The sequence below is a fragment of the Thamnophis sirtalis genome, unplaced genomic scaffold (assembly GCF_051295495.1).
Source record: "Thamnophis sirtalis isolate CommonGarterSnake01/CBP01778 unplaced genomic scaffold, rThaSir2_p1.2 scaffold_8, whole genome shotgun sequence".
Classification (NCBI taxonomy): Eukaryota; Metazoa; Chordata; class Lepidosauria; order Squamata; family Natricidae; genus Thamnophis; species Thamnophis sirtalis.
In genome coordinates, this window is record NW_028261388.1 from 83,314,510 (window position 1) to 83,340,314 (window position 25,805).

General features: G+C 39.0%; 1 protein-coding gene across 1 annotated transcript in view; it reads right to left on the reverse strand.

Moving 5' to 3' along the window:
- Positions 1-25,805, reverse strand: part of CDH12 (cadherin 12) — a 409,272-nt gene that overhangs the window by 87,171 nt on the left and 296,296 nt on the right. The window contains exon 4 of the mRNA XM_087721991.1: positions 16,014-16,308. Coding sequence (XP_087578117.1) covers positions 16,014-16,308 — 295 coding nt within the window. The remainder of the gene's footprint in view (positions 1-16,013; positions 16,309-25,805) is intronic.

The window sequence follows — 25,805 nt, forward strand, 5'->3', positions numbered from 1 at the left end:
ATTATATGCTTTTCCACTTTCACCAGGTTCAAGGCACTTAATATATAAAAGCAATTCATTCACACAAAAAGAATTAAAAACAAACCAAAATTTTAAAATATTTTTAAAATATCAGATTATTCACTTAAGTCAATATTTATAATGTGTATTATCTCTGCTTTCTTCTGAAAACTGGGATGAAATCCAACACGTTTTATTGTTATATAAAAAATGGATAAGCAACAGAAGCATCCCTTGTTTTCTTGCAATTCTCCCTCTGCCCTCAGTTTTATAGCAATTATGATTGCTCTTATACCACTCTCTTTAATTTATGTACCTACCGTACCTCTAATTTTGTTTCTGGTTTTAGGATCTACATTAGTTTTCCTCTCTAACTTCAATATTTTCCCCCTCCTATGCTAGGAAAGGAGAAAAATGATAATTACAAATAAAGCATAAATTTCAATGTTAAGAATAAAATAGTTTTACCCAGAGAGTTTTGGACAGCATCCAGTTTGTAGAATTTCTTTCTACTTTGAAGTCTGTAATAAATTTATATTAGTGATTTGTCACTCTGAACCAAGAAATGCTATTAAGTTTTATCAATATATGTTTAGAAATGTTCTTCAAACCCAACTTAAGGTAGATATTGAAAACATAAGTAGATAGGAACAAGTAAAAACAGCTATCAGAGATGGGGAAAATTCCAAGAGAAGATAAGAGATCTTTTATTTGTTGCTCTATCCTGTTGTTCTTAGTGTGTAGAGAATGGCAGTTGTTAACTCCTTTCCTTTGGAGAATTCTTATTCAGGCTAAGGATTTGGAAAGAAAAAGTCTCAGAGCTAGTGATATCATAGTAGTGATGGCTCCTTGTACAAAGAAAAAGCAATGGATAATAAGTGCTTATGAAGAACAGCCTTTGATTAAATTTGTCCCAGCTATCTTGCCATGTTCATAATCCTCTCTAAATTGTCTGGCACAATTGTCCTATTATTTTTCTGTCTACTCAGGTTCCCATCCTCATCCCTTTGGCAAGTTTGTCTGGTGCATTTTTCCATTACGTCTAGATTGCTCAGAAATATTTAGCTTAGTATCTAGTTTGCATAAGGCTAGATGAGTGGAAGCAAGGCATCTCTGCTCCAGAGGTGGGTTCCTACCAGTTCGCACCTATTCGGTAGAACCGGTTCGTCAAATCTACCGAACCGGTTAGAAGAGGTTCCACCAGTGGACCCGGAAAGCAGGCCACACCTACAGAAGAGGTTCCAAATTTTTTTGAAACCCACCACTGGTCCTTGGATATGATTATTCTACACTATCAAGCTCCTATTTATAAAACTCAGTGCCTCTGTGAAAGGTAAGGATGACTACTGCGTTTGTGGTGCAATCAGAACATTGCGTGTGTTGAAGTTGTTTTAACGCAAACCAAAGATGCCTTTTTAAAAACCAGTTTACATCATATTCTTATGCATGCCAGTGCTGTGTGTGAGGTAATTTAAGGTGGTTCTGACAAGTGTTGTCGGCATCTTCATATCCGGTCACATGGGCGGCAAGCCACTCCCATCCGGTCACATGGGTGGCAAGCCACTCCCACAAAGGAGGCCACACCCACAGAGTAGGTTCGAACAATTTTTGAAACCCACCACTGCCCTGCTCTCACTCCAAAACATCTGAATCACATTACAGTCTAGATTCCTTGGGACTTGATGAAAGCAAAGGTTTCAGCTGATTTTATGTGAGCCGCCCTGAGTCCCCTCAGGGAAAAGGGCGGCCTATAAATGTTAATAAACTATAAACTATAAACTATAAACTTCAGCGCTTAAACCTTGAACCACTGACTTCTATCATAAGGAATTGAGGAGATGGACAAAGTGGCACTTCCTCTTTTCATCTGATAATTCCTTTTCCAGATGAAAGGCTGCAGGTTACACAGTCAATTATACTCCCTGCCTTTCAGATTCCTGACAGTAACCTCTCCCATTTCAGCAAGGTTTGACAGCCAATACCGCTCATGTGACATTGGCAAGGGAAGATTGACCTACATCTGTCAATCAAGTCCAGTATATTGTACTAATACTATGCCACAGTGGCAATGCAGCACGACAAGGTCATCATCACAATTTTGGTACACAGCCAAGGGGAGACAGAAAAATCAATATGTTTTCAGTAAGTTTTCAGCACGGGCTCAAAACTATTTTGTGTTGGACCAAGCGCCCTCAACTCTACTGTCAAAATTACAAAATAAACAGCCCATTTTTCTCACAATGAAATTAAAGAAGAGTAGGTTTGAAAATAAAGTCACTGAAATAAAGAATTGAGTTCGAAGTCTTCAAGAAGTGACTTTCCAAACAAAGATTTTTCATCCACACCATTGACAAGTATGTTTCAGCATGTACATAAAAAAGGGAGTCAGATCAAAGCAGTTTGCCAAAGATAGTAATTTAATTTTAAAAGTTTCAGATGCCATGGCATGATTTGTCAAGGGAAAAAAAAGAATGGTTCTGTTGTGACTCAGCAGAAGTTTGCTGTGAGTTGAGTCGGGATGGAGGAATAACAATGCAGCTGGGGCTCGTTAGTGTCGTCTTCTGGAGATAAAAGGACTGATGGTGCCACACCCTGGTTGCAGAAGTCAACGTTCATTCGTTCGTCCGTGGTTCGTCGTTCATCGGTCGTGGTTTGTTTGTGAGAGGCACTTGGATAAGTGATTTGCTTTCTGTAACCCTGATTCAAAGGGACACTTGGATAAGTGATTTGCTTTCTTTCTGAAAAACCTTTTTTGTCAGAGACTTTATTTATGTTTATTTTTGGGCTCGCAGCCAGTGTGAGCCAAGACTGATAAAGTTATTTCCTTTTTAGTCTGTCTGACTGTCGTCTGTTAACGAGCGAAGAAGGGGGGTCAGAACAGGTTCAGAATACATAGTGAAGTATATTTATTTCTCCAGAAATGGTTCACTCCACAATTCAAACTTCAAAACTATTTAAAAAAGCCAGGTATGGTGATGAATAAAATCTAATAAAGTTACAGCAAGGATGGAGTAAAGATTTATAACAGAGGGAAGACACTGTAATAGGACACTTGACAGAGCCTCAAATATTATCAATCAATAATACTCCTCTTGATTGCAGTAGAAATACAGTATAAAACATAAAGTCCATCATCATATCCAATTTATGAATTACAGTATACTGAACTTGAACAACTCATGAACCAATAAACTGGATACTTTATCTCACCTATAACTATTTATCACAAATTTCATATACCTTCTGCTTTTGGTGGCAGTTTGTATCTTCATGAATAGCTGGATTGTTGAACACTTAGCAGTCTACAATTCATGGTTTATGGGATATGTGTAGTCAATAATGTAATATTTCATATAGATAAATTAGAGGCCAATAATTGAGCAACTGTTTCATCATTGCCATTTCTACAGTTATAAATCATAGCCTCCATATTCTCTAAACACTGTTCTAAACTCTAAAACCACTTACAACATGGGTAAATTGACTATATTTACAGGATTTTGACAGAACTGAAAAAAATATTTAGGTAAATTAGTCTTGACAAGCTGTAGTCATCTTACAAACTTTGTCACTCTGTCACATTTTGACTGTGCTACGTAGAACTTTTTCAATCTCTAACCATTAGGTCACATCTGATCTGCTTTGACCCCCTTTGATTTAATAAAGTTCACATTGAACATGATAGAAGAGCAACAAAATGGTAAAGTGTTGTTTTTGAACTGGAGGCCCGAATCACAATATCATCTACACTATTGCCAGTCACATTAGTTGAGCTCAGAGGTGGGTTCCTACCAGTTCGCACCTATTCGGTAGAACCGGTTCCTCAAATCTACTGAACCGGTTAGAAGAGGTTCCACCAGTGGACCCGGAAAGCAGGCCACACCTACAGAAGAGGTTCCAAAAATTTTTGAAACCCACCACTGGTCCTTGGATATGATTATTCTACACTATCATGCTCCTATTTATAAAACTCAGTGCCTCTGTGAAAGGTAAGGATGACTACTGCGTTTGTGGTGCAATCAGAACATTGTGTGTGTTGAAGTTGTTTTAACGCAAACCAAAGATGCCTTTTCAAAAACAAGTTTACATCATATTCTTATGCATGCCAGTTCTGTGTGTGAGGTAATTTAAGGTGGTTCTGACAAGTGTTGTCGGCATCTTCATATCCGGTCACATGGGCAGCAAGCCACTCCCTCAAAGGAGGCCACACCCACAGAGTAGGTTCGAAACATTTTTGAAACCCACCACTGGTTGAGCTCCATCTTAACCCTAACTCTAACCTAACCATTTCATTCCCATTTTTTCTAAGTCAAAGTACAAATAAATAAGCCGCTTTCCAAAATGTCTTTTAAGTTTTAACACTTACCCATAAAAACCAGTCATGCAACCTTGGCCGTCACTGTCTCTCTCAGTGCAACCCAACTCAGAGGGTTATTCTGAGGAGAATTGGAGGAGGAAGGTGTGTACTGGGTATGTTAACTGTCTTGAGTTAAGGGTACATGGAGCTCCCTGAGTTTGGTTGTTTTCTTGCAGGCATTTCATTACCCAAAACAGGTAACATAACCAGTGCTAGATTATTCTACTAGCATTGATGAGGTTACCTGGTCTGGATAATGAAATGTCTGCAAGAAAAATCTCACCTCCAAGGACCCCTTCATTTCAACCCTGAGCTATAAATATTCTCTTTTATCGGTGCCCTGGGTTATTGTAAAAAAAAACAATAAAGGTAAGACTCAAGTAAATAAATAAATGAAATAAAATTCCTTAGTACAAAACACACAACAGATAATTCAGAGTGGGCCCAAATACAGTTTCTGCAGAAACAATGACTTAGGGAACAAACTGTTACTTAGCAATTTGAAGTTCATGGTGCTTTAAAGCATGAATTCTTAAATCATTTCCTCAAATTATTACAGATTCTCCCCTAATACAACATATTATTAGCATGCATTTTCCTGATGATAGCATCATGTGACCCTGATAATTAGAGGTTCCTTGCAATAAACAAATCACCTTCTTTTTAGATATATTATTACAATTTTTTTCCAGCACCAGATGGCCAAGATTTACCATCTTATCATCATAAGCATATTTTTTCAACTTGACTGGGTAAGGTTTTTTTTAAAAAAAAACATGTAGAAGAGAATGTTCCTTCTGCTGCCTAAGAATCAGCAGCTGGATGAGCAGAAAGATCATTTATTATTTGAGCAGTAGGATGTTTTGTCTCACTGGATTATGTTCAGTGATTATTACTGGTTGAGGTCTAAGAACTTGTGAACAGAGAATTTTTTGAGCACTACATGTGAGAGTTACGACAGGGCATCTGCTGACAACTGTCTGGTGGGCTTGTAGCCATAAGGGACTGCAGCGTAGAAATCACCAGGGGAAAAAGGATGATTCTGAAGTTACTGAACCAAAGCAGGAATGAGAAAGTTGGTTAATTCAAGCTATCTTTCATAGAATCATATACTGGAACTCACGGGTATCTTTTAGCTATTTATTTTGAAGAGAAGGCTCAACATTGTGCAATAGACACCTTCAAAAGCACAAGAATTATATGAAGCTAATATCTCCAATATGACAATCCAGCAGTTTTTTTCCCCCAAGAGTTCAAGTATGTTTTTCAAGTTTCATTAATAATATAAAAAAACAGATTTCAAAAGGGTGTTGAGCGTCCATTGTTATGCATTTCCATTGTGATGCAAAGTGATACAAGTAGCGACCTATGGGAAGTGTGGGATTATTTTCACTTCCCTCTGCAAAAGGGATGACTGCCTCCCCTGTGAAATGACCACCAGCTGAGTGCAATTACCTCCTGTAACTCCGCAACTCTTCCTGACGCCTATTAGCTCTTCGGTGCCGGGCATCCAGGAACAACTCACTGCTGACATCCAGATCACTCTCCCTTGTCTCCTCCCCACTTGTCCAAGGCTCAGGCGCCTCCTGGTGGTCAACCAACCTTTCTGCACCCTGCTCGGGGTCGGAACCCTGTCCGGGGTCCTCCATATCCTCCAAAGCCGACTCATAGGGCCCTTCGCTGTCGGAGTCTGGTGGCAGCTCCAATGGCTTCTGCTGGGCCACATCTACATCTACATCTATAGCAATATAGCAATAGCAGTTAGACTTATATACCGCTTCATAGGGCTTTCAGCCCTCTCTAAGCGGTTTACAGAGTCAGCATATCGCCCCCAACAACAATCCGGGTCCTCATTTCACCCACCTCGGAAGGATGGAAGGCTGAGTCAACCTTGAGCCAGTGAGATTAGAACCGCTGAACTGCAGATAACAGTCAGCTAAAGTGGCCTGCAGTACTGCACCCTAACCACTGCGCCACCTCGGCTCTACATCTACATCTACATCTACATCTACATCTACATCTACATCTACATCTACATCTACATCTACATCTACATCTACATCTACATCTACATCTACATCTACATCTACATCTACCTATCTACCTACCTACCTACCTACCTACCTACCAACCTATCTATTGAATAAACACCAACACCTTAAAATCATCTTCCATTACAAATTGTAGAAAGTATGCCAATTGGTTACAAAGAACTTTCGTGCATCCCTTCCATAATCATCACCTATGATTCATATCAAGTTATATATTTTACATCACATATACGTATTTATATATATTGCTATCATCATACTTCATCCTTCATAGTTGTTTTAATGTCCCTTTATAACAAACATTCCAAAATTTGAAACAAAACCACGTAATGGCATTCCCTTATCTATTTTCAATATCATCCAGCCACATTATATCTTTATAACACATTCAAAATAAAAATTAATTATGTTTAATAACAAAAATTTTAGATCTCTTTTCTTAATCATTGTTTACAATTTATATCCAATTTCCCTTTTATCATGTCAATACAAATTATTACATTATTATCATTATCAGTCATTTATTTAACAATAGTTTGACTGAGTTTAACTTACTTTTTCCCCTTTTTTCACCATTTAAAATTTATACCAAATTTCCTCTTATCAAACCAATACATATGTATACATTGTTATCATTATCAATTATTTATCTAACTTTATCCATTATCACTACATTTTTAACATAATGCTCTAATTTTAACTAAATTTAATTAGTGTTTTATTATTAATTTTCATATCTCAACTTGTGTCTTTTCAGTAATAGTGTAGTCCTATTTCTTTTGCCATTTGTGGAATTAGTCTTCTGGTTATTTCCTTAATCAAATTTGTTTGGCCTTCTCTTTGCAATTTGTTGCTTGTTACATATCTTGTAAAATCTCGAAACCCTCCATCAGCTTCTTTAATCAGCTTATCTTTGGTTATCAATAGTGTTTTTGTCAAAGTTTGTCTCCTTAAGTCCATCAATTCTTTTCTTTCTTCTTCTTCTATACCTTGAGTAAAGCACCTTTCCATCTATCTTCCCTTTCCTTGTTCCACTCTTTCCATCTTCCAACCACACTCAGTTCACTGTCAATATCCACGGTTATCTTGCCTCTTTGTTCATTTTTCCCTTGAGTTTTTAGGACTCTAGCCTCCACTTTTTCCATTTGCTGGATATCTTCCATTTTTCCATCAGGTTTTACCACATTACAATTTATATTTTCAATATTTTCCCTTCTCTTCTCAATTCTCTCCGTTGTTTCTAATAATTTTTGAATTCCAAACATAATCTGTTGTAATGTTATGGTTTCTTTTTGATGTTGTGCCATCCTTCCAATTAGTAAACACTGCCACTCTGGTTTAAAAACAAATCTTTGTTTTCACTTCTTTCCAGCTATCAACAAGCATCCAAAGAGCACCTGTGTAAACAACCCATGCTCTTCTCCTTATTTATTCTGTAAACATGCTGAAGCCTTTGAAGTGCAAGGTCAAAATGATCAAAGGGAAGAAAGAGAAAACAATGTTTCCAGGTCTCAACCTCCAACTCCCAAGTGGCAGTGTAACTTCTTTTCCCTCTAAGATTACTACCCTCTTTATATTCCTTTTATATCTTCTTTATGTTTCAGGCTTAGAAGAAACAAAATTCTTAAATGAAACAAAATAAAAATAAAAAATCCATCCCAACCAGTATTGTAGAAATAAAGGAAAAGATTTAATCCATAGGTAAAAAAAGAAATAGAAGAAGAAAATCGAATAGTTTCACTTTAAAAAGTAAAAAATGTTTACAAAACTTCCATCCATAGAAAAAATAAAATAAGAAAAAAGATAACACACTGTCCAATAATGCTTAATTTTGCCGCTTATTTCCTTTTTTTTTTTTTACCAGTTTAATTTAACTTCAATCTTTTTTGGACAGTCTTTTATAAAAATAAGATTTCCTCACCAGATGGACACTGCTTCAAGCCAATTGTCTCCGCCGTGGGCAAGCAGATCCGTACTTTGGACCAGCAATCTGGTGCCCCTGAGGGGAATACTTGAGAGACCACCTACTGCCAATTACCTATACACGACCTATTAGATCTCACCGATTAGGCCTCCTCCGAGTTCCATCTGCCGGTCAGTGCCGACTGGCAACCACGCGGAGGAGAGCCTTCTCGGTAGCAGCTCCGACCCTATGGAACGATCTCCCCATGGAGATTCGGACCCTCACCACCCTCCAGACCTTCCGCACAGCCCTCAGAATCTGGCTATCCCGTCAGGCCTGGGACTAAGATTGTAACCCGCCCGAATGGTATGAATGTTGTGTTTCTAATTATGTATTGTCTTATATGTAAAAAGTTTGTCTTTTCCCCCTTTCCCTTTTTAAGTTGTGAGCCGCCCTGAGTCCCCCCCAGGGAAAAGGGCGGCATATAAATAAACTCAATACCAATACCAATACCAATGCGTTAAATGCCCCCTCCTCGCTCCTCATGCTAATTTAGGTAAATTTTAGATAGTGAGGCCGAATTCAGAATTGAGTTTAAAGTCTAATCTGAGTAAAAATAGTTTTTTTTTTAAAATTCTATAAGAGATAAAAATGAATTACCAGCCTAATTGGACCGTAGACCGTGAGGAAACTGGGCAAAGGAGTAGAGGCATGCCTGCAACACTTTTCTCTGAGTCTAGGGACCAATCAGGATTGATAACAGTCCGATGGTAGCACCTCCCACTCCCCATCATGGAGAACAAAACAGCTTTCAATGCCTAGCTAGCATCACCCTCTTCTGAGCCTGAAAGTTTGAATTTAGTCATTAAGTCACCTTATTTACTTCTTCAACAGTGTAGTTATTACACTACATCTTTTTCCAATAACAACTTAATTCCAGTAACTGCATGGTGGAAATATATGTTATTGCAAACCAGGGGGAGTTGGCAGTACAGGAATTCAACGGAAATATACAATTGTTTTCATTTGGAAACCAGCCACCCTCTCCTCTATCTCAGGAGCCACAACGCCTTCTAACTAAAGAAGTAAAAGAATTAAAACAAAGAATAGCTGAGTGTCTAGAAAATCACAAAAATAAGGCTGCCTGCATTGAAACAACAGCAATAATAATGTCTATATACTCAGATGTTACCTTAACATCTCTTAGATCTTTGGTTAGGACTTGAACTGTTGTTGTTATTGTTATTAATTACTGTAGAGACAGAAGTTACAACTGGTTTGGATTTTTTTAATCTACCCATTGAGTCCTTCCCAAGGACCTGGGATAGGCAAATCTGGATATTTGACAGTGTTGCAGATATCATCATCATCATCATCATCATCATCATCATCATCATCATCATCATCATCATCAAATCTAGAAAGATCTGATCTTGACTTCAAACACGTTTGTCTTTTTCCAAGTCAGTGACTAATCTTTATTTTTGTTCATTTATCAGTTCCCTAATGAGCAAATTAGGGAACCTTTCTTCAGACTGTGTATATTACCTCCTTCACCAATGTTTCTATATCTAGAATTAAAGTCATTAATCAAGTTTGGTTTGCTAATTCCCATTTGCTCACCTTCCTTGATTTTCTCCTGCAATAGCGATTTCTCCTACTTACTCTTTCTTTTTTTTTCCTCCAAGGCTGATGATTTCGAGATGGATTCCTGCAATCCACCTGCATTTGGTCTTAGAAATCAGCCAGCCCTGTCGCACAGTCAGGACACTGCATTCTTCTCATTTACTACATAAGTAATATACTCTGTTCCCAGGGAAGCCACACAGGAAAACAAAGCATTTTAGAACAAAATACCCAGGAAATGTGCCAAATATCCATTATAATCTATTTAAATCTGTGCTTGGTCTCATTACTTCCAATGTCTTTATGACAGCGGAACGACTGGGTTATTATTGCTAGTCATAAAACAAGACTGCCTGGATAAAGGCAGCATCCTTTCCCTGCTTTGTGATGTGAGAAATATAAATAGACCCTTGTGAAAGAGGAGAAAAATAACTCAGCAGCTGGAAGGGGAAAATGATGCTCATAACCACTCAACCAGTAACCAGAAAAAGCAGGTTTTTTTTTATTAAATATAGTTAATGTTTACTGGTATTTGGGTGGCTAAAAAGAGCCAAGAACTTTAAAATCTGAACAGATACTCAGTTGTTAGTAGTTTTTCGCTCTTAGGCCCATTGGAACATCCCCATGAACTATAACTTAATACATGCACATGCTAAACTGTTCTGACCCTCCTCGCCCCACACCAACACACACTCCAAGCCAAAGATAAGTTACAATATTTAATTAACAGACAGACAGGTCCTTGGCAGCAAACCGGCACAGATAAGCCTTGGCAGGAATCCAGCACAGATAAGCCTTGGCAGCAATCCAAACTCTACCAAACTCTACATAGAAGCTACTGTACCTCAAACTATCTTCTATGAAAATATAGATTAAAAAGTACTTACTGAAAAAACTATTGACTGAAAAGATACAAATAGATGTGCTAAGTTTCTATCATTTCCTCAAAATGCTTGCATTTGTAATTACTTGCAAATACCATTGATATAATAGAAATTCTTGACAGACTGACATAATGTTTTTTTTAAGGCTGAGCTTGAACTTCACAACTTTATGAAGTCCCTTTCAATTTGGTTGTGATACAGTGCCAAGCAGGAAATATAAAAGAATAGAAGTAATGATACTTTATATTTCATTACAAAATTAAAGGAAATATTGTATAAATCTGGAGAAGGCACCAGTTTGCCTTATCTTGGTCCGAGATTTCTAATAAAGGCACTCTTCTTTGTTGGCTGTGTCAATATACTAATAGATAGTTGACAAAAGTATTTATTTCTGTTTCTAGCATACTACAAAGATCCAATTATTATTGAAACATTAAACAATCTAAATTCTAAAGAGCAAAATCTTATATTGGGAAAATAGATATGTCTGCAGCTCAGAAACTCTTGGTGATTAATTTAAAATGTTGAGATAAGACTGGAATCCAATATATTTGGCTTGTACCAAATTCTGTTGTTATCATTATTAGTAACTGTATTAGTTGTGGTAATATTCTTCAGAAGAGAAAGGGAAACCACAGTAAATTGCTATGCCATGTGTTTAAGTATAATCAGTAGACCTAATCTTTAAATGATTTAGGTTCTCCTCTTGCCCATAAAAACCAACACAAACCCAGATGACCCTTTGACAAATAGAAGCAACGCAGATGAAATTGAAATTGCTTTTAATGAACAGGCTAAAATTGTTATAAAACACCAAGGGAAATGCCACACTCCCACTCTCCTGTTCCAATTGCAGTCACTCCCCCTCCCAGCTTTCATTAGTTTTTTAAAACGTGGCGATGTATTTGATTACAGATCACCTGCTGTCAAGTCTAATTAGACACTGCATTTGATGGTTAAAAAGAAAGCTAATCCAGAAGTTGGGGAAGTAAAAAAAAATTAGATTCCATGCTGAGATATTTGTGTCTCTGAATAAAAGAACACTTGTGGTAAAGCCTCATGCTAGATGGGCCATGTGACTGTAAAGCTGTTTACTACAAACTGTGATAGTAAGAGTAAGAGTAGCATGTGGACTGTGAATATTGGCACCTTTTAACACTTTTTTGTAGCTAGCCCTTTACTTTTATCCAGGCCATGCCATTATTCTATGACATCTTTGATGGTAACAAATTAATCAAAATAAAGTTGGTGTACATTTAAAATGCTATAATGATATTAAAGTTTATCCAAAGTTAGGACACCATTGCAATGTAGTTACCTAAATGGTATGTGGTTCACATGGCAATGCCTCTCTGTTTTTTTTTATTTTGCAGTGCCTGGGTTCCAGTGACGTGCGGTGAGGTTTATGGCTGGTGAAGCAGTCCTCTCCCCCGACACCCCACTGACTATTTTATTATTTGTATTACGTTTTTATGTTCCCCCTTTCCCCCATTTGAATTGTTCACCGCCCTGAGTCCTCCCGGAGAAGGGCGGCATACAAATAATAAAATTCTATTCTATTCTATTCTAAAGCACTTTCTTTCACTGTCTGTGCTCGCGGCAGCCCACCTCAGCTCTGCTGTGAGCACAGGCGGGCGAAAGAAAGCACTTTAGTCACTGGGATGTTGCGGGAGAGGAGAGAATGCCTGAGCATTGCATTTATTAAAAGAAAAAAGAAAAAAAGGAAATTTGAAGGAAAAGAGGGAGCGTGGGGTGTGGGGCATCAGAAACGGAGAAAGAGAGGAGGAAGAGTGAGCGTGACTGCAGCTTTAAACAGAATGACAGAGTTGAAACCTCTAAAAAATGTGCCATCTACTGTGAGGCAAGAGAACTACGTGCCTCAACTACCTCGGAATTTTTTAGGCTTTTAACCCTCGCTTAACTCTGCTGGAGCGCCTAAAAAGTCAGACTAGATGAGGCATGCAGTTCTCCTGCCTCATAGTAGAGGGCGCTTTTCAGGGGTGGGTTTCTTGCCCCGTTCCAACCGGTTCGGTTGGAACGAGGCCGGCAGCGTCCTCGTGCACGCGCGTGGTGCACGCATGCGTACTAGCGTCTGTGCGATGCTCCAGCTGCTCCTGGAGGATCGCGCAGGCGCTGTATGCGTCCTGCGCATGCGTGGAAGCGCAGAACTTGTCAAAACTGGGTAAGGAGCGCGGGCGGGCAGGTGGGCCCTTTGCCGTTCCCGGAAGTTACTTACTTCCGGGTTCGCCAACCAACCGGTTCGCAGGGACCGCTGCGAACCGATTGAAACCCACCCCTGGCGCTTTTTAGAGGCTTTTTTAAACAGGCAGCCATTCACGGTGTGGCAGCAGCTAGCTAGCCTAACCTCAGCACTCGCCTTTTCCTTTTTCATTTTTTTTCCTTTTCATGATTGACAGTGGTGAAGCTGTGCCTCCCCTGCCTGCTCATCACTGCTGGGTTCAGTACCAATTGTTTGTGCTAAAGGTACAAGCTCACACTTCCACAATAATGTTACATATACACCTGCTTATAACATTTATGCAAAATCCTGGGGAAATTGTATGTTCAATGTTTTCCTACAAACCGAATTTGATACAACCTTGCTATGGTACAAAGTAAAACAATACTTTTTCTCCAAATTTGAATGCATATTTACTAATTTGCACTGTTGTTTATAAATTCAGAAAATAACACTAAATATGCTTAGGAGACTAGTTTAAGCACGGTTGCCGCGGTGATTCTTTTTTCTTCTTTAAATTTATCAATAAGATAATTGACTCATTGGGTGTGTAAATAGCTCAATGATTACAATTTCACAGGAGAAAATGTTGGTCTTTCTAATAGCAATAGCAGTTAGACTTATATACCGCTTCATAGGGTTTTCAGCCCTCTCTAAGCAGTTTACAGAGTCAGCACATTGCCCCCAACAATCCGGCTCCACATTTTTCCCACCTCGGAAGGATGGAAGGCTGAGTCAACCCTGAGCCGGTGAGATTTGAACAGCCGAACTGCAGAACTGCAGTCAGCTGAAGTAGCCTGCAGTGCTGCATTTAACCACTGCGCCACCTTGGCTCTTCAGATTACAATTGTCATTCAAAACGATGGACTTTTAGCAACCGTCTAAATATTTGAAAGTAAATATAATTCATTCTTACAAAGATGCAAATGCCACAAAAAACTTTTCTAAACATTTTCATCTAGCAATTTCAGTTATGAAGAACATTACTAAGAAATAGAAGTCACATGGGACTCTTCTGAAGCTAGCAGACAACCATAGAAAAACCTGATACAACTTCCTGAAATCTAGTCAAATCTGCAAAGCAGAATGGCCAATTCACTGTTAATGACTTGCTGAATAGTTGAGCTGACAGCAGAGAAGTTTGTTCAAAGGCCCTTGGTCTGCTTGGGAATTTTCAGAAATGAAATGTTCATCCGGCTGTATCAATAGCAATAGCAATAGCAGTAGACTTATATACCGCTTCATAGGCCTTTCAGGCCTCTCTAAGCGGTTTACAGATAGTCAGCATATTGCCCCCAACAATCTGGGTCCTCATTTTACCCACCTCGGAAGGATGGAAGGCTGAGTCAACCCTGAGCCGGTGAGATTTGAACCGCTGAACTGCTGATCTAGCAGTAGCCTGCAGTGCTGCATTTAACCACTGCGCCACCTTGGCTCTTATCAGAAAAATCATCAATTGAAGTATGTGGAAAGAAAACATGCTAAGCCTAAAACATTTTGGAACAAAGTTCTTTTGGGCTGATAAAGGAAAATTGAATTGTGCTGCCATGACCACAAAACTTATATTTGGAGAAAAAGGGATGGAACATTTTAGGAGGAAACACATTTCACAATGTGTGTACACATGGCTGTAATTTTTTTTAAGGATTATGTGGCAGCCTTCAGTAAGAGAAATATTGTGCAAATGCAAAGGAAATGGATTCAACCAAATGCCAGCAATGTTCCACAATCAGTGAAAAAAGTTGAAGTTCAAAAGTTGAATATTTCAGCAAGACAAACAATCCACGACCTAATTACAAATCAACCATGAAGTATTTATAGGGCAAAAAAAAAAAGAAGAAAGGTTTTGGAAGAGGCTTCACAATCCTCAGAATACAATGTTATTAAAGATCTGAAGGGAGATCTCAAACATGCAGGGAGGCATACAAACAGTTTGAAGTTAGAATTGTGCAAAAAGAACTGAAGGGGAAAAAAATCAAAGTAGAAAGATTATTAGCTGGCTACAGAAAATAAGAAACTACGAAGTACTAGCTGAAAGATTGTCCAAACTTCTGCACCTACCCATTCCCTATCTTCTTGTTTTGAACCCCTGTGTAATCCCACACACATTTGTTATGTGAAGTTCATTCATGGGAATGTACAATTTAAGTGGGCGCCTACATTTTTGCATTCAACTATACACAAAAAGCTAGCGATCACCATAATGAACTCAGTAATGATATATATGGAAATGACATGGAACGAACTCCCCGTTGAGATTCGGACCCTTACTACCCTTCCGGCCTTCCGCAAAGCAACTAAGACCTGGCTGTTCCGGCAGGCCTGGAGCTGTTGAATTATCCAGCCCCATCCTATGTTATGACTGTTGCTGAATTTTAATTGGTATTGGTATTTTATTATTTGTATGCCGCCCTTCTCCGGGAGGACTCAGGGCAGCGAACAATTCAAAGGGGAAAAAAGGGGGAACATAAAAGACAAAATACAAATAATAAAAGTAGGCAACAGTCGCACAACCATACATGTCGAGAGGGGAGGGAACTCATCACCCCCAGGCCTGCCGGCAAAGCCAGGTTTTGATGGCTTTTCGGAAGGCCTGGAGAGAGGTGAGGGTCCGAATCCCTGTTGTTTTATTTTTGTACCCCCCCTTCCCTTCTTATTGTTAGCCGCCCCGAGTCTTCCGGGAGTAGGGCGGCATACAAGCTAAATAAAACTCAAACTCAGAAAAAACAGAATATCTGTGCAAGATAAAAACAACAGTAGTCTTTCTTATCCTAGAAGCAACTGATTTGGTAGGCACCTCATGTGTCAACAGCATCTACAATTGTCAAAGCATCAACTTTTTTAATTTGCATCATGTATTCAAAGAAAAGGGGTAGGGGGACAAAAGGAAAAAACGAAGACAGATGGAATGAGTTTATGCTTGAGGATAAGAATCCTTTAAAAGATTACTTACCTACTGGTGACATTTCAGGGACGTTGGCAATGTAAGGCCCATCCAGGAATTTTGGTTCATTATCATTAATGTCCTGCACTTTGATGATGAACTCTGATTCAGGTTCCAATGGCTTCCTTGTGTCAATGTCTACTGCTTGAGCACGAAGGGTGTAGAAAGGCTTCTCTTCACGGTCAAGGCTCTTTATGGCATGAATGTCCCCTGTGGTTTCATCAATGGTAAATACTGTACCAGCTCCGTCTCCTGATAATGTATACTTAACGCTTCCCACTCCCTTGTCCAAGTCAGAATGAAGCTTAACAGCAGAAAAAGAAAAGGGGCAAAATAATTAATATAACAGTTCCTGGATGGAAGAATAGCAATTTTTAATGAAATTATTATCACAAACACACACACACACACACACAAACACACACACACACACACACCCCTACACTGGCGACTGGCCAATTAGATCGCACAGGTTAGGTCTCCTCCGGATTCCATCTGCCAGCCAATGTCGGCTGGCGACTCCCCGGGGGAGAGCCTTCTCTGTTGCAGCTCCGGCCCTCTGGAACGAGCTCCCTGTTGAGATCCGGACCCTTACTACCCTCCCGGCCTTCCGCAAAGCCACCAAGTCCTGGCTGTTCCAGCAGGCTGGGGGGAGCTGAGAAGCATCTACCTCCACGGAAATTGTGAATGTTGGTTTTGTTTTTAATATGTTGTCTTTGTCTCGTTCCCCCCTTTCCCTTGTCTTTTGTGAGCCACCCGGAGTCCTCCGGGAGTGGGCGGCATACAAGACAAATAAATAAATAAATAAATAAATACACGCACACTAACACTGCTATTAAAGTCATGGGTATTTGGATCACAAGTGTATAGCCTCCCAGTTTTTAAAACATCACAATTACTAGTATTTCAATCTTTATAATGTATATATTTATTAACATGACTTTGCAAGAGTTCGAAGAGATTCTCCGTCATCCAGGTCCTGGTTGTCCCAAAGGTGCTTTTTCAGGAGGTAACTGGACTTTCTTGTTTTTTCTTTGAAGACATTTCACTTCTTCAGCTCTGGCAGGATAGTGGGAATATAAATCCTTCCATTGCCCACTATCCTGTCAAGAGCTGAAGAAGCTTCTTGGATGAGAAGTGAAACGTCTCCAAAGAAAAAAAAGAAGAAAGTTCAGTTGCCTCCTGAAAAACCACCTTTGGGATGACTTTGCAAGGCAAAATGTGGTCATGCTGGAAACATAAATAAAAGTATTTTTTTTGTTCATGTTTCACGAAGAGGAAGAAGTACATGGATCTCATTTTCATGTTAATGACATTGTATATGCCTGTACAGGACATTCAACTTTGTAACATTTCTGTTGTGGCCCAGCAGGAGCCATTGGAGCTGCCACCAGATTCCGACAGCGAGGGGCCCTCTGAGTCGGCTCTGGAGGATGTGGAGGACCCTGGACAGGGTTCCGACTCCAAGCAGGGCGTAGAGAGGCTGGTTGGCCACCAGGAGGCACTTGAGCCCTGGACCAGTGGGGAGGAGACAAGGGAGAGTGAGCCAGATACCAGTAGTGAGTTGTTCCTGGATGCACACCATCGAAGAGCTAATAGGCATCAGGAACAATTACGCAATTACAGGAGGTGATTGTACTCAGCTGGTGGTCATTAGGCTCTTCTCCAGACTATAAAAAGGCTACTTGTGCACAAGCCCTTCTTTGCAGAAGTCAACACAGGATTGAATGTCGGAGAACATTGTTAGAAGCTTGGCAGGCTGGATTGCTGCCAAGCCTTATCTGTGTTTATTGCTGCCCAAGCTTGTCTGTGCTGGGTTGCTGCCAAGGACTTGTTTGTCTGTTCATTAAATGCTGTAATTTATCTCTGGCTCGGAGTGTGCTTTGGTGTGGAACGAGGGGGGTCAGAACACATTTCCATTATTTGATTTCAGTCTCATACATTTTCTTGAACAGGAAATTCATGAGGTGTTCAGGAGCACATTTCTAATATACATAAGCACAGCTATACTTCTTGCATTAATCTATAAGCATTCTTAATACTCCAAACTGCTCTTAATTTTATACCAAAGAAGTTTTTTTTAAAAAAAATCTGGGCTTCTTTTCATAGTTTCAGTATTCTGGTAATCATAAAATGGTGACTTTTAATTTATGTAGATTTCTTGTCTTTCCTGCTCTAATGCACAGTTTGGGTTGTAATTTTTACAAGTAAAAATGATTGGTTGATAATGGCAGTAGCTTCGATATTCTCTCAGGAAGTGTCTGAGTTTTACGCTGATGTTCTGCTGTGGATTTGCAGCTGATCAAGTTTACTTATAATTTAAACCATAAATGCAGTCTCAGCCCTTCCCCCCCCCCCCAGTTTTTGATATAGCAGCTTGAATGCTTTTCAGCAGCCATGGGTTATGGCCCAATATATTTCCAGGTTTCGGTGTCTGTCAAAGATTGTAGAAATATGGATTGAGACTGTCAAATCCATCACACAGGATTTCTGTTCATCTGTTTTCTCTTGTATGTAAGTGGGAATGAAGATAAAGTGCTACATGCTAGGTAACAGAGAATGCTTCCAGCTCCGGGTTTTTTCAGGTCAGGTTTTCTCACAATCACTGTATTTCATTCACAGAATTTTAGGGTGTGCAAATGAAAACATAATTATCTTTCACTTGCAACCCTCCTATATTTTTTTGCAGTTTTAAAAAAACAACACCTTTTTTCTTATGTTTATTTGTATCAGAAGCATCACAATTAAAATAAGGCATACTATAAAACAATAGAGCTTCTGCACCAGAGACAAATTCCTTGTATGTCTAATCACACTTGACCAAATAAAGTTTCTAGTGTTCACACTATTCTATTCTATTCTATTCTATTCTATTCTATTCTATTCTATTCCATTCCATTCCATTCCATTCCTCCTATTCCTATCGTATCCTGTTGTGGCCCAGCAGGAGCCGTTAGAGCTGCCACCAGACTCCGACAGCGAGGGGCCCTATGAGTCGGCCCTGGAGGATGTGGAGGACCCTGGACAGGGTTCTGACTCCGAGCAGGGCACAGAGAGACTAGTTGGACACCAGGAGGCGCCTGAGCCTTGGACCAGTGGGGAGGAGACAAGGGAAAGAGATACAGAAACCAACAGTGAGTTGTTCCGGGATGCACGCCGTCGAAGGGCTACTCGGCGTCAAGAACAACTATGTAATTACAGGAGGTAATTACGCTCAGCTGATGGTCATTAAGCTCCTCTCCCAGACTATAAAAGAGACTGCTTGTGCCAGGCCCTTCTTGCAGAAGTCAACGTTTGACTAACGAGAAACAAACTTGGCAGGCTGGATTGCTGCCAGAGTTTGTTTGCATTGCTGCTAAGGTTTGTCGGACTTGCTGCCAAAGTCCTTATCTGTTTGTTTATTTGGCTTTCAGCCACCGAGAGTCTGGTCTTGTTATTAAAAGACATTCCATTTTACGCTTGTCTCGGCTTTCGTTACTGGACAGAGGAGAAGATCAGAACACTACCCTATGTATAAAATACAAGTTTAAAATATGTACAAGTAAAAAAAAATCTTGCCCAGAAACTAGCAACATTAATTGTGTTCTGTTGCACTGTCATGAGGTCCTCAAGTGTACACTGATAAGGACAGAAAGGGAGTATACATATGTGGTGTTGCTTGCATGTCACACGATCGCAAAGGTCAGAAGCCACCAGATAGCCCCATTGGTTCAGAGTGCCTCTGGATCTTCTCGTACTCATTTGCGGTCTATTCAACGATTCTGCATCCTTCCCAGGCTTTCTCCAGGTTCAGTTGCAAGCCCCTGCATTGGTTCCATCCAGTGCTGGTTCTTTGTAAGCTTTTCACGCGTCCACTCTGCTTTCAAATTCTTCAAAATCTTCCATTAACCTAAATAAGCTTTTCCCTACTACCTACTGCCAATTACCTCCACTAGACCGATAAGATCCCATAGACTAGGCGTCCTCCAAATTCCATCTGCTGGCCAATGTCGTCTGGCAACTACCCAGAGGAGAGCCTTCTCGGTGGCTGCTCCGACCCTTTGGAACGATCTCCCCGTGGAGATTCGTACCCTCACCACCCTCCAGACCTTCCGCATAGCCCTTAAAACCTGGCTGTTCCGACAGGCCTGGGGCTAAAAGACTTGCAATCCCACTCAAATGGTATGACTGTTGTGCTTTTTTAACGGTGTATGGTTTTCATGTTTGTAACTTGTCTGTTCCCCCCCCCCTTGAACTGTGAGCCGCCCTGAGTCCCCTCAGGGAAAAGGGCGGCATACAAATAAAGAAAATTGAAATTGAAATTCCCGGAATTAAATCTCCAATGAGCTGGTTGTAGCCCATAAAGAAGGGGTTGTTGTCTAGATATTGTTGACGAGCCTCTTCTTTGTATGCTCCTGCTTCTTTGCAAAGAGCCAGCGGAGCAATGCAAGCTAGCTGGTACCTCTTATTTAGAGGCGTAGATTTAAGGCATCCAGTAATAATTCTGCTAGCTTCATTCAGAGCAACATCTACTTTCTCAGCATGTGCTGATTTACCGCAGACAGCAGGTGGATATGCCTGCCAAGATCTAAAGCTGTTGTCTTAAGGGCCCTTGGTTAGGCACCCCAGGTAGAGCACATTAATTTCCTGAGGAAGTTATTTCTTCAGCTGACCTTCAAGTTAGTATTGGTACACTACTGCTTGTATGTTACGGTCCTACCTAGCATGACTCCTAATTATTAAGAGCTGTAGAAATGCTCCAATAACATCCCTTTCCATATAATGTACAGTTTCTTAGCAGCATCTTCATTGTGAAAAAATAATAGAAAATCTAATCAAGAAAAAACAAAGAAGGTACAGATTGGCTTTTGAATGTTTGAATGTTTGAATGTTTATTTTATTTATATGCCGTCCTTTTCCCCCCGAAGAGGACTCAGGGCGGCTCACAACTCAACCAAGGGAGGGGGATGCAGACAAAAATTAAAACGACACGCAACAATACATAATTTAAAACACACAACAGTCATACCATTCAAGAAGGGGGTAGAAGCTTTTTAGCCCCAGGCCTGTCGGAATAGCCAGGTTTTAAGGGCTTTGCGGAAGGTCTGGAGGGTGGTGAGGGTTCGAATCTCCACGGGGAGTTCGTTCCAGAGGGTCGGAGCGGCCACAGAGAAGGCTCTCCTCCGGGTAGTCGCCAGTCGACACTGGCCGGCGGATGGAATTCGGAGGAGGCCTAATCTGTGGGATCTAATCGGTCTAGAGGAGGTAATTGGCAGCAGGCGGTCTCTCAAGGACCCAGGTCCAATACCATGAAGGGCTTTATAAGTGACGACTAGCGCCTTGAAGCGTATCCGGAGACCAATAGGCAGCCAGTTTTGACTGATAGTGCTAGACAATAATGATTTGGACGCACTTAAGACACACCTAAGCCTCGTTATGATGCATAGTTAGAAGCAGGCTTCAATATTTCATACTAGTTGTTTTTTTTTTTTAAAGATATACACTGCCTTTTCAACCAATGATTCGATGGCTATTTTACAGTCATGTAAAACAATGCATTGTGCTGGCTAAGAATCACGTTTTTGCTGATATGAAATGAAGAAGATATAACTCCTTTGGATTTTCTGCATGGAATGTGCAAAAGCAACCTTGATCAAATTGCCTTGAAGGGAAGGTTAAACACAGTTGACTCTTACTTTCAAACCGGTAATTGGTGTTACCAGATACTCCCTGAATCATTTGATCAGTAATAAATGATTGGAAACTCTATACATAGTACTGAGTAAGGCTTTACTTATTTTTCATCTTTATGCTGTTTATTGTTACTACTTATAGATGAATTCTACAGTGGTTTCACTCTATGTAGTAGACAACAATCATTTATGAGGAATAAAGTACTTTACAATTTGTCAATTTTATTACAATTAGAAAATAAAACCTACCTCCTCTCCTGTTATATAAAAAGTTATTTGGTTATCTTTAATGAAAAGATAATATTGCATAGAAATTACTTTTCTATCATATTTACTAAGAATAATTTAATTAATTCAAAGAATATCTCTGACATACGGTTTTGAGAATTTTTTTAAAAAAGATATTAAGTTGGAAAATGTATAAAAGTGTTTTAAAAATATGATTGTGGTGTGTTAAAATGAAACTTTTCTCTCTAAAAGTGTTTTATACAGGGAATATAACGAAATATAGAGTTTAAGTTATCTCTCGGTTTAAATTGATTTTTTTCCTTCCATCGTATTTATCCCCTCCTTGAAATTTCTTAGAGCAAGATCTCTATGGAACTAGGCCTATGAAAAAAAAAAAGCAAAACAAATTCAATAATTCTATTATCAACACTGAGGTGACAAAACCTTGAAGGTCAAGAAAAGTGGCAATGGTTCTGGATGGTCCTGAACTATTTAAAAAGCCATTTGCCCCTTCTAAATCTTATTATTTATAAATAGACAAAAATGATCCACTGATCAAATTTTAAAGTTGTGTTTAGCATGTGCATATACGGTATTAATTTATATTAAATAGAATGGTATTGCTTTTTGCATCTTCCTCCAAAATTAAAGCCCTGGAATAGAAACTCTGTGTGTGTGTGTGTGTGTGTGTGTGTGTGTGTGTGTGTACATGCATGTATGCATGCAAGCATGCATGCATATATGCAATCAGTCACGTATCTGTATGCATTTTCACATATTCAAGTAAAAAACCTGGCATTTTCATTTCAAAGGACTTAATGTAGCAATGCTTGGAAATGCCATACTGAAATATTGGAAGACTACCAGACAAGCACATTTTCTCTGGAAGGGATATCAAGCAGGTTTCAATCACTGCCCTTGTTCCAAAAGTGCTTCATGACAACATCCTGGTTTTGTAGCACATTGCACTTATCATGTTCATGTTTTATCAAACCATAATAACATCTAAACCTTAACTGGTCTGCATCACTTAATCAGCATGGAAAACTGTTGCAATATTCAAAAGCCAAACGGTACTAAAAAGAAAAATTGCCCTGCATATCAAGTGATGAATAATATTCAGACAGCAGTAGCAGAAGGTAGGAGGAGAAATATCTTCACACACACACACACACACACAAACACAGATGCACAACACAAAGCACTCTTTACTCAGCTGCAAAATAGTCACAGATTCTACATTACTTGACTGCTTGATTGGTTCAAAGATTGGCAGCTGAATATGCATTAAATTTTACATTCCCACTGAATGGCTCAAGTGTGCAAATGTCACCTCCATCCTGAGTGTCAACATAACCCTCAGAATTTTGATTACTGCGTGAGCTTCTTGAATGAGGAAATTTGAACTCTGAATTCAAAAACTCTGATTACTCTACCATACTTGTTATACTATATATTTTAATTGATTTCATACAGGACAGAGGATGCCAGTTGTTCCATTAAAAAGAAATCCTTGTACATAAGCTGTTAAATGGGGTGTCAAAATATAAATATTCAAAGAAGAATGTAGAGAATACAAGAAATATAGTAAATGACATATGAAAGAAATAAGAAGTATACATTTTGAAAGGTATATATGCCATATTGACTTGAGACTTTTAATGATGGATGAATAGAGCATGTTAATGTCAATTATTTAATCTTTAAATTTACTCCATTCTCACATCACTTTGAAGATTTTAAAAAAAAGATTATAGAAGAAAATGTATGCAGTTTTGGAAACATTTTTCCTGGTTAATAAATATTTTATTAAAAGTTTTGACCATTTTTAGAAAATAATGTAACAATCATACAGGTGTTTTCCTATGCTGAAAACCATCTGAAAACTCAGAAACTAAAATTTTAAAACATGAGATTTGGGTTTGTGAAATGAATCAAATACCTGGATTTAGGAAAATAAAAATAAAAATCAACAAAACAAAATAATAAAATCTTTAAAAACCAACAAAAAAACATTCTTCTGTGGTTTTCTCAAAGGTTTGTTTTTGAGCTTTTATTATCTCCAACACTTTACTCCAATTCAAATGCTATTTGTTTACATGTGTTGAAAATCCATTGCCTGTTTAACATACAGCAAAGTATGTATTTCATCACTGGCTTCAAATTTAGGCCTCGGTTCTTTTTCTAAAAAATAACTTGGACTAATGAACAACTATTTCTACTTGAACACCTAAGATTGTAACTTTTTAAGATACTGTGCACAGGTCCTTTATCCCACCTCAAGGAATCAATGACAATAAAACAAAGAAATATAAGAATTATGACTCTTAAAGAATTTTATATACCAGAACAATAATATTTTATATCTTTCCTTCATTTTTTTTATTATTTCTATTTTATTATGTTAGTACTTTATCCAGTCTACTCAGAAATAAATATGATTTTTTTTCAAACAAAATACAATACTTCCAGAGTTTTAAGTTTAGAACAGCTTTCCTTCACTTGATATCTTCCCAATATCTTGGTGCTACTATAGAACTTCAAGTATTCTTAGCCAGAGTAACTTCTGGCTATTATGTACTTGTCAGGATAAGAAAAAAGAAATAAAGATTCAGAACAAAGATTCTCAGAATAAAATACCTAATATAGTGTCACAGTTCAGTGCCATTCCATATCCTTCAAAATATTTACTGTTGAGCATCCTCAGGTGGATTCCCTCCTGTACATTAATGCTGCTTAGCAGTGGTGGGATTCAAATAATTTAACAACCGGTTCTCTGTCCTAATGACCAGGTGTGTAGGCGGTGCTTAGTGGTCATGTAACCTTGTGGGCGTGGCCAACTCAACATTAAAAAGAGCCGAGGTGGCGCAGTGGTTAGGGTGCAGTACTGCAGGCCACTTCAGCTGACTGTTATCTGCAGTTCAGCGGTTCTAATCTCACCGGCTCAAGGTTGACTCAGCCTTCCATCCTTCAGAGGTGGGTGAAATGAGGACCCAGACTGTGGGGGGCGATATGCTGACTCTGTAAACCGCTTAGAGAGGGCTGAAAGCCCTATGAAGCCGTATATAAGTCTAACTGCTATTGCTATTGCTATTACTCAGGTCGATGGGCGCTTCACCTTAGCTGTTACAATGTAATAAGGGTTAACCGGAGAGGCAATTTCTGTAAGCAGGGCAATAAAGATTAAGCTAGAAACAACACCAGAATGTTTCCTTCCTGCCTTCCTTACAGGATTAGCCCTGTAAAGCAGAAAAAAAAAAGAAGATTTCTTCCAACAACCGGTTCTCCGAACCTCTTAGAAAGTTAAGAACCGGTTCTCCCGAATAGGTGTGAACTGGCTGAATCCCACCACTGCTGCTTAGTCTCATTATATTCTATTCTTTTTTACACACATAATTTATTTTTTCAACCCTTATTTCAGATTCTCGGTTGTATCCACAAACCCAAAACATAATTTGGTATAATTTCACTGGTATAATTTGAGAAAGGGGAATGTTTTTGTATAAAGGTACACACGTGCATATAAACATATTTTTTTTAAAAAAAGTTTTCCACTGATTAATGTGTATTATCAATGAAAAATAGCAGTATGCAAGACAAATCATACACTCTTTTTATTTATTCAACCTGCATCTGGAAATATATTGAGGGAAGCTGTATTAGAATAAGATAAGTGTAGTCTTAAAAGTCGATGAGAAAACATAAATAACCCGTGTTATGCTGATGACATTACTCTGATAACTGAAAATGCAAATGAATGGAAGCTCTAGTAATGAAAGTCAGGTAACAGAGAAAAAAAATGGAACTAAAATTACATGTAAATAAGATCAAACTAGTGACAACATATACAGCAAGCCAACCTTAGAACTGACAATGAAGATGCAGAGTGACCGATAGCTTT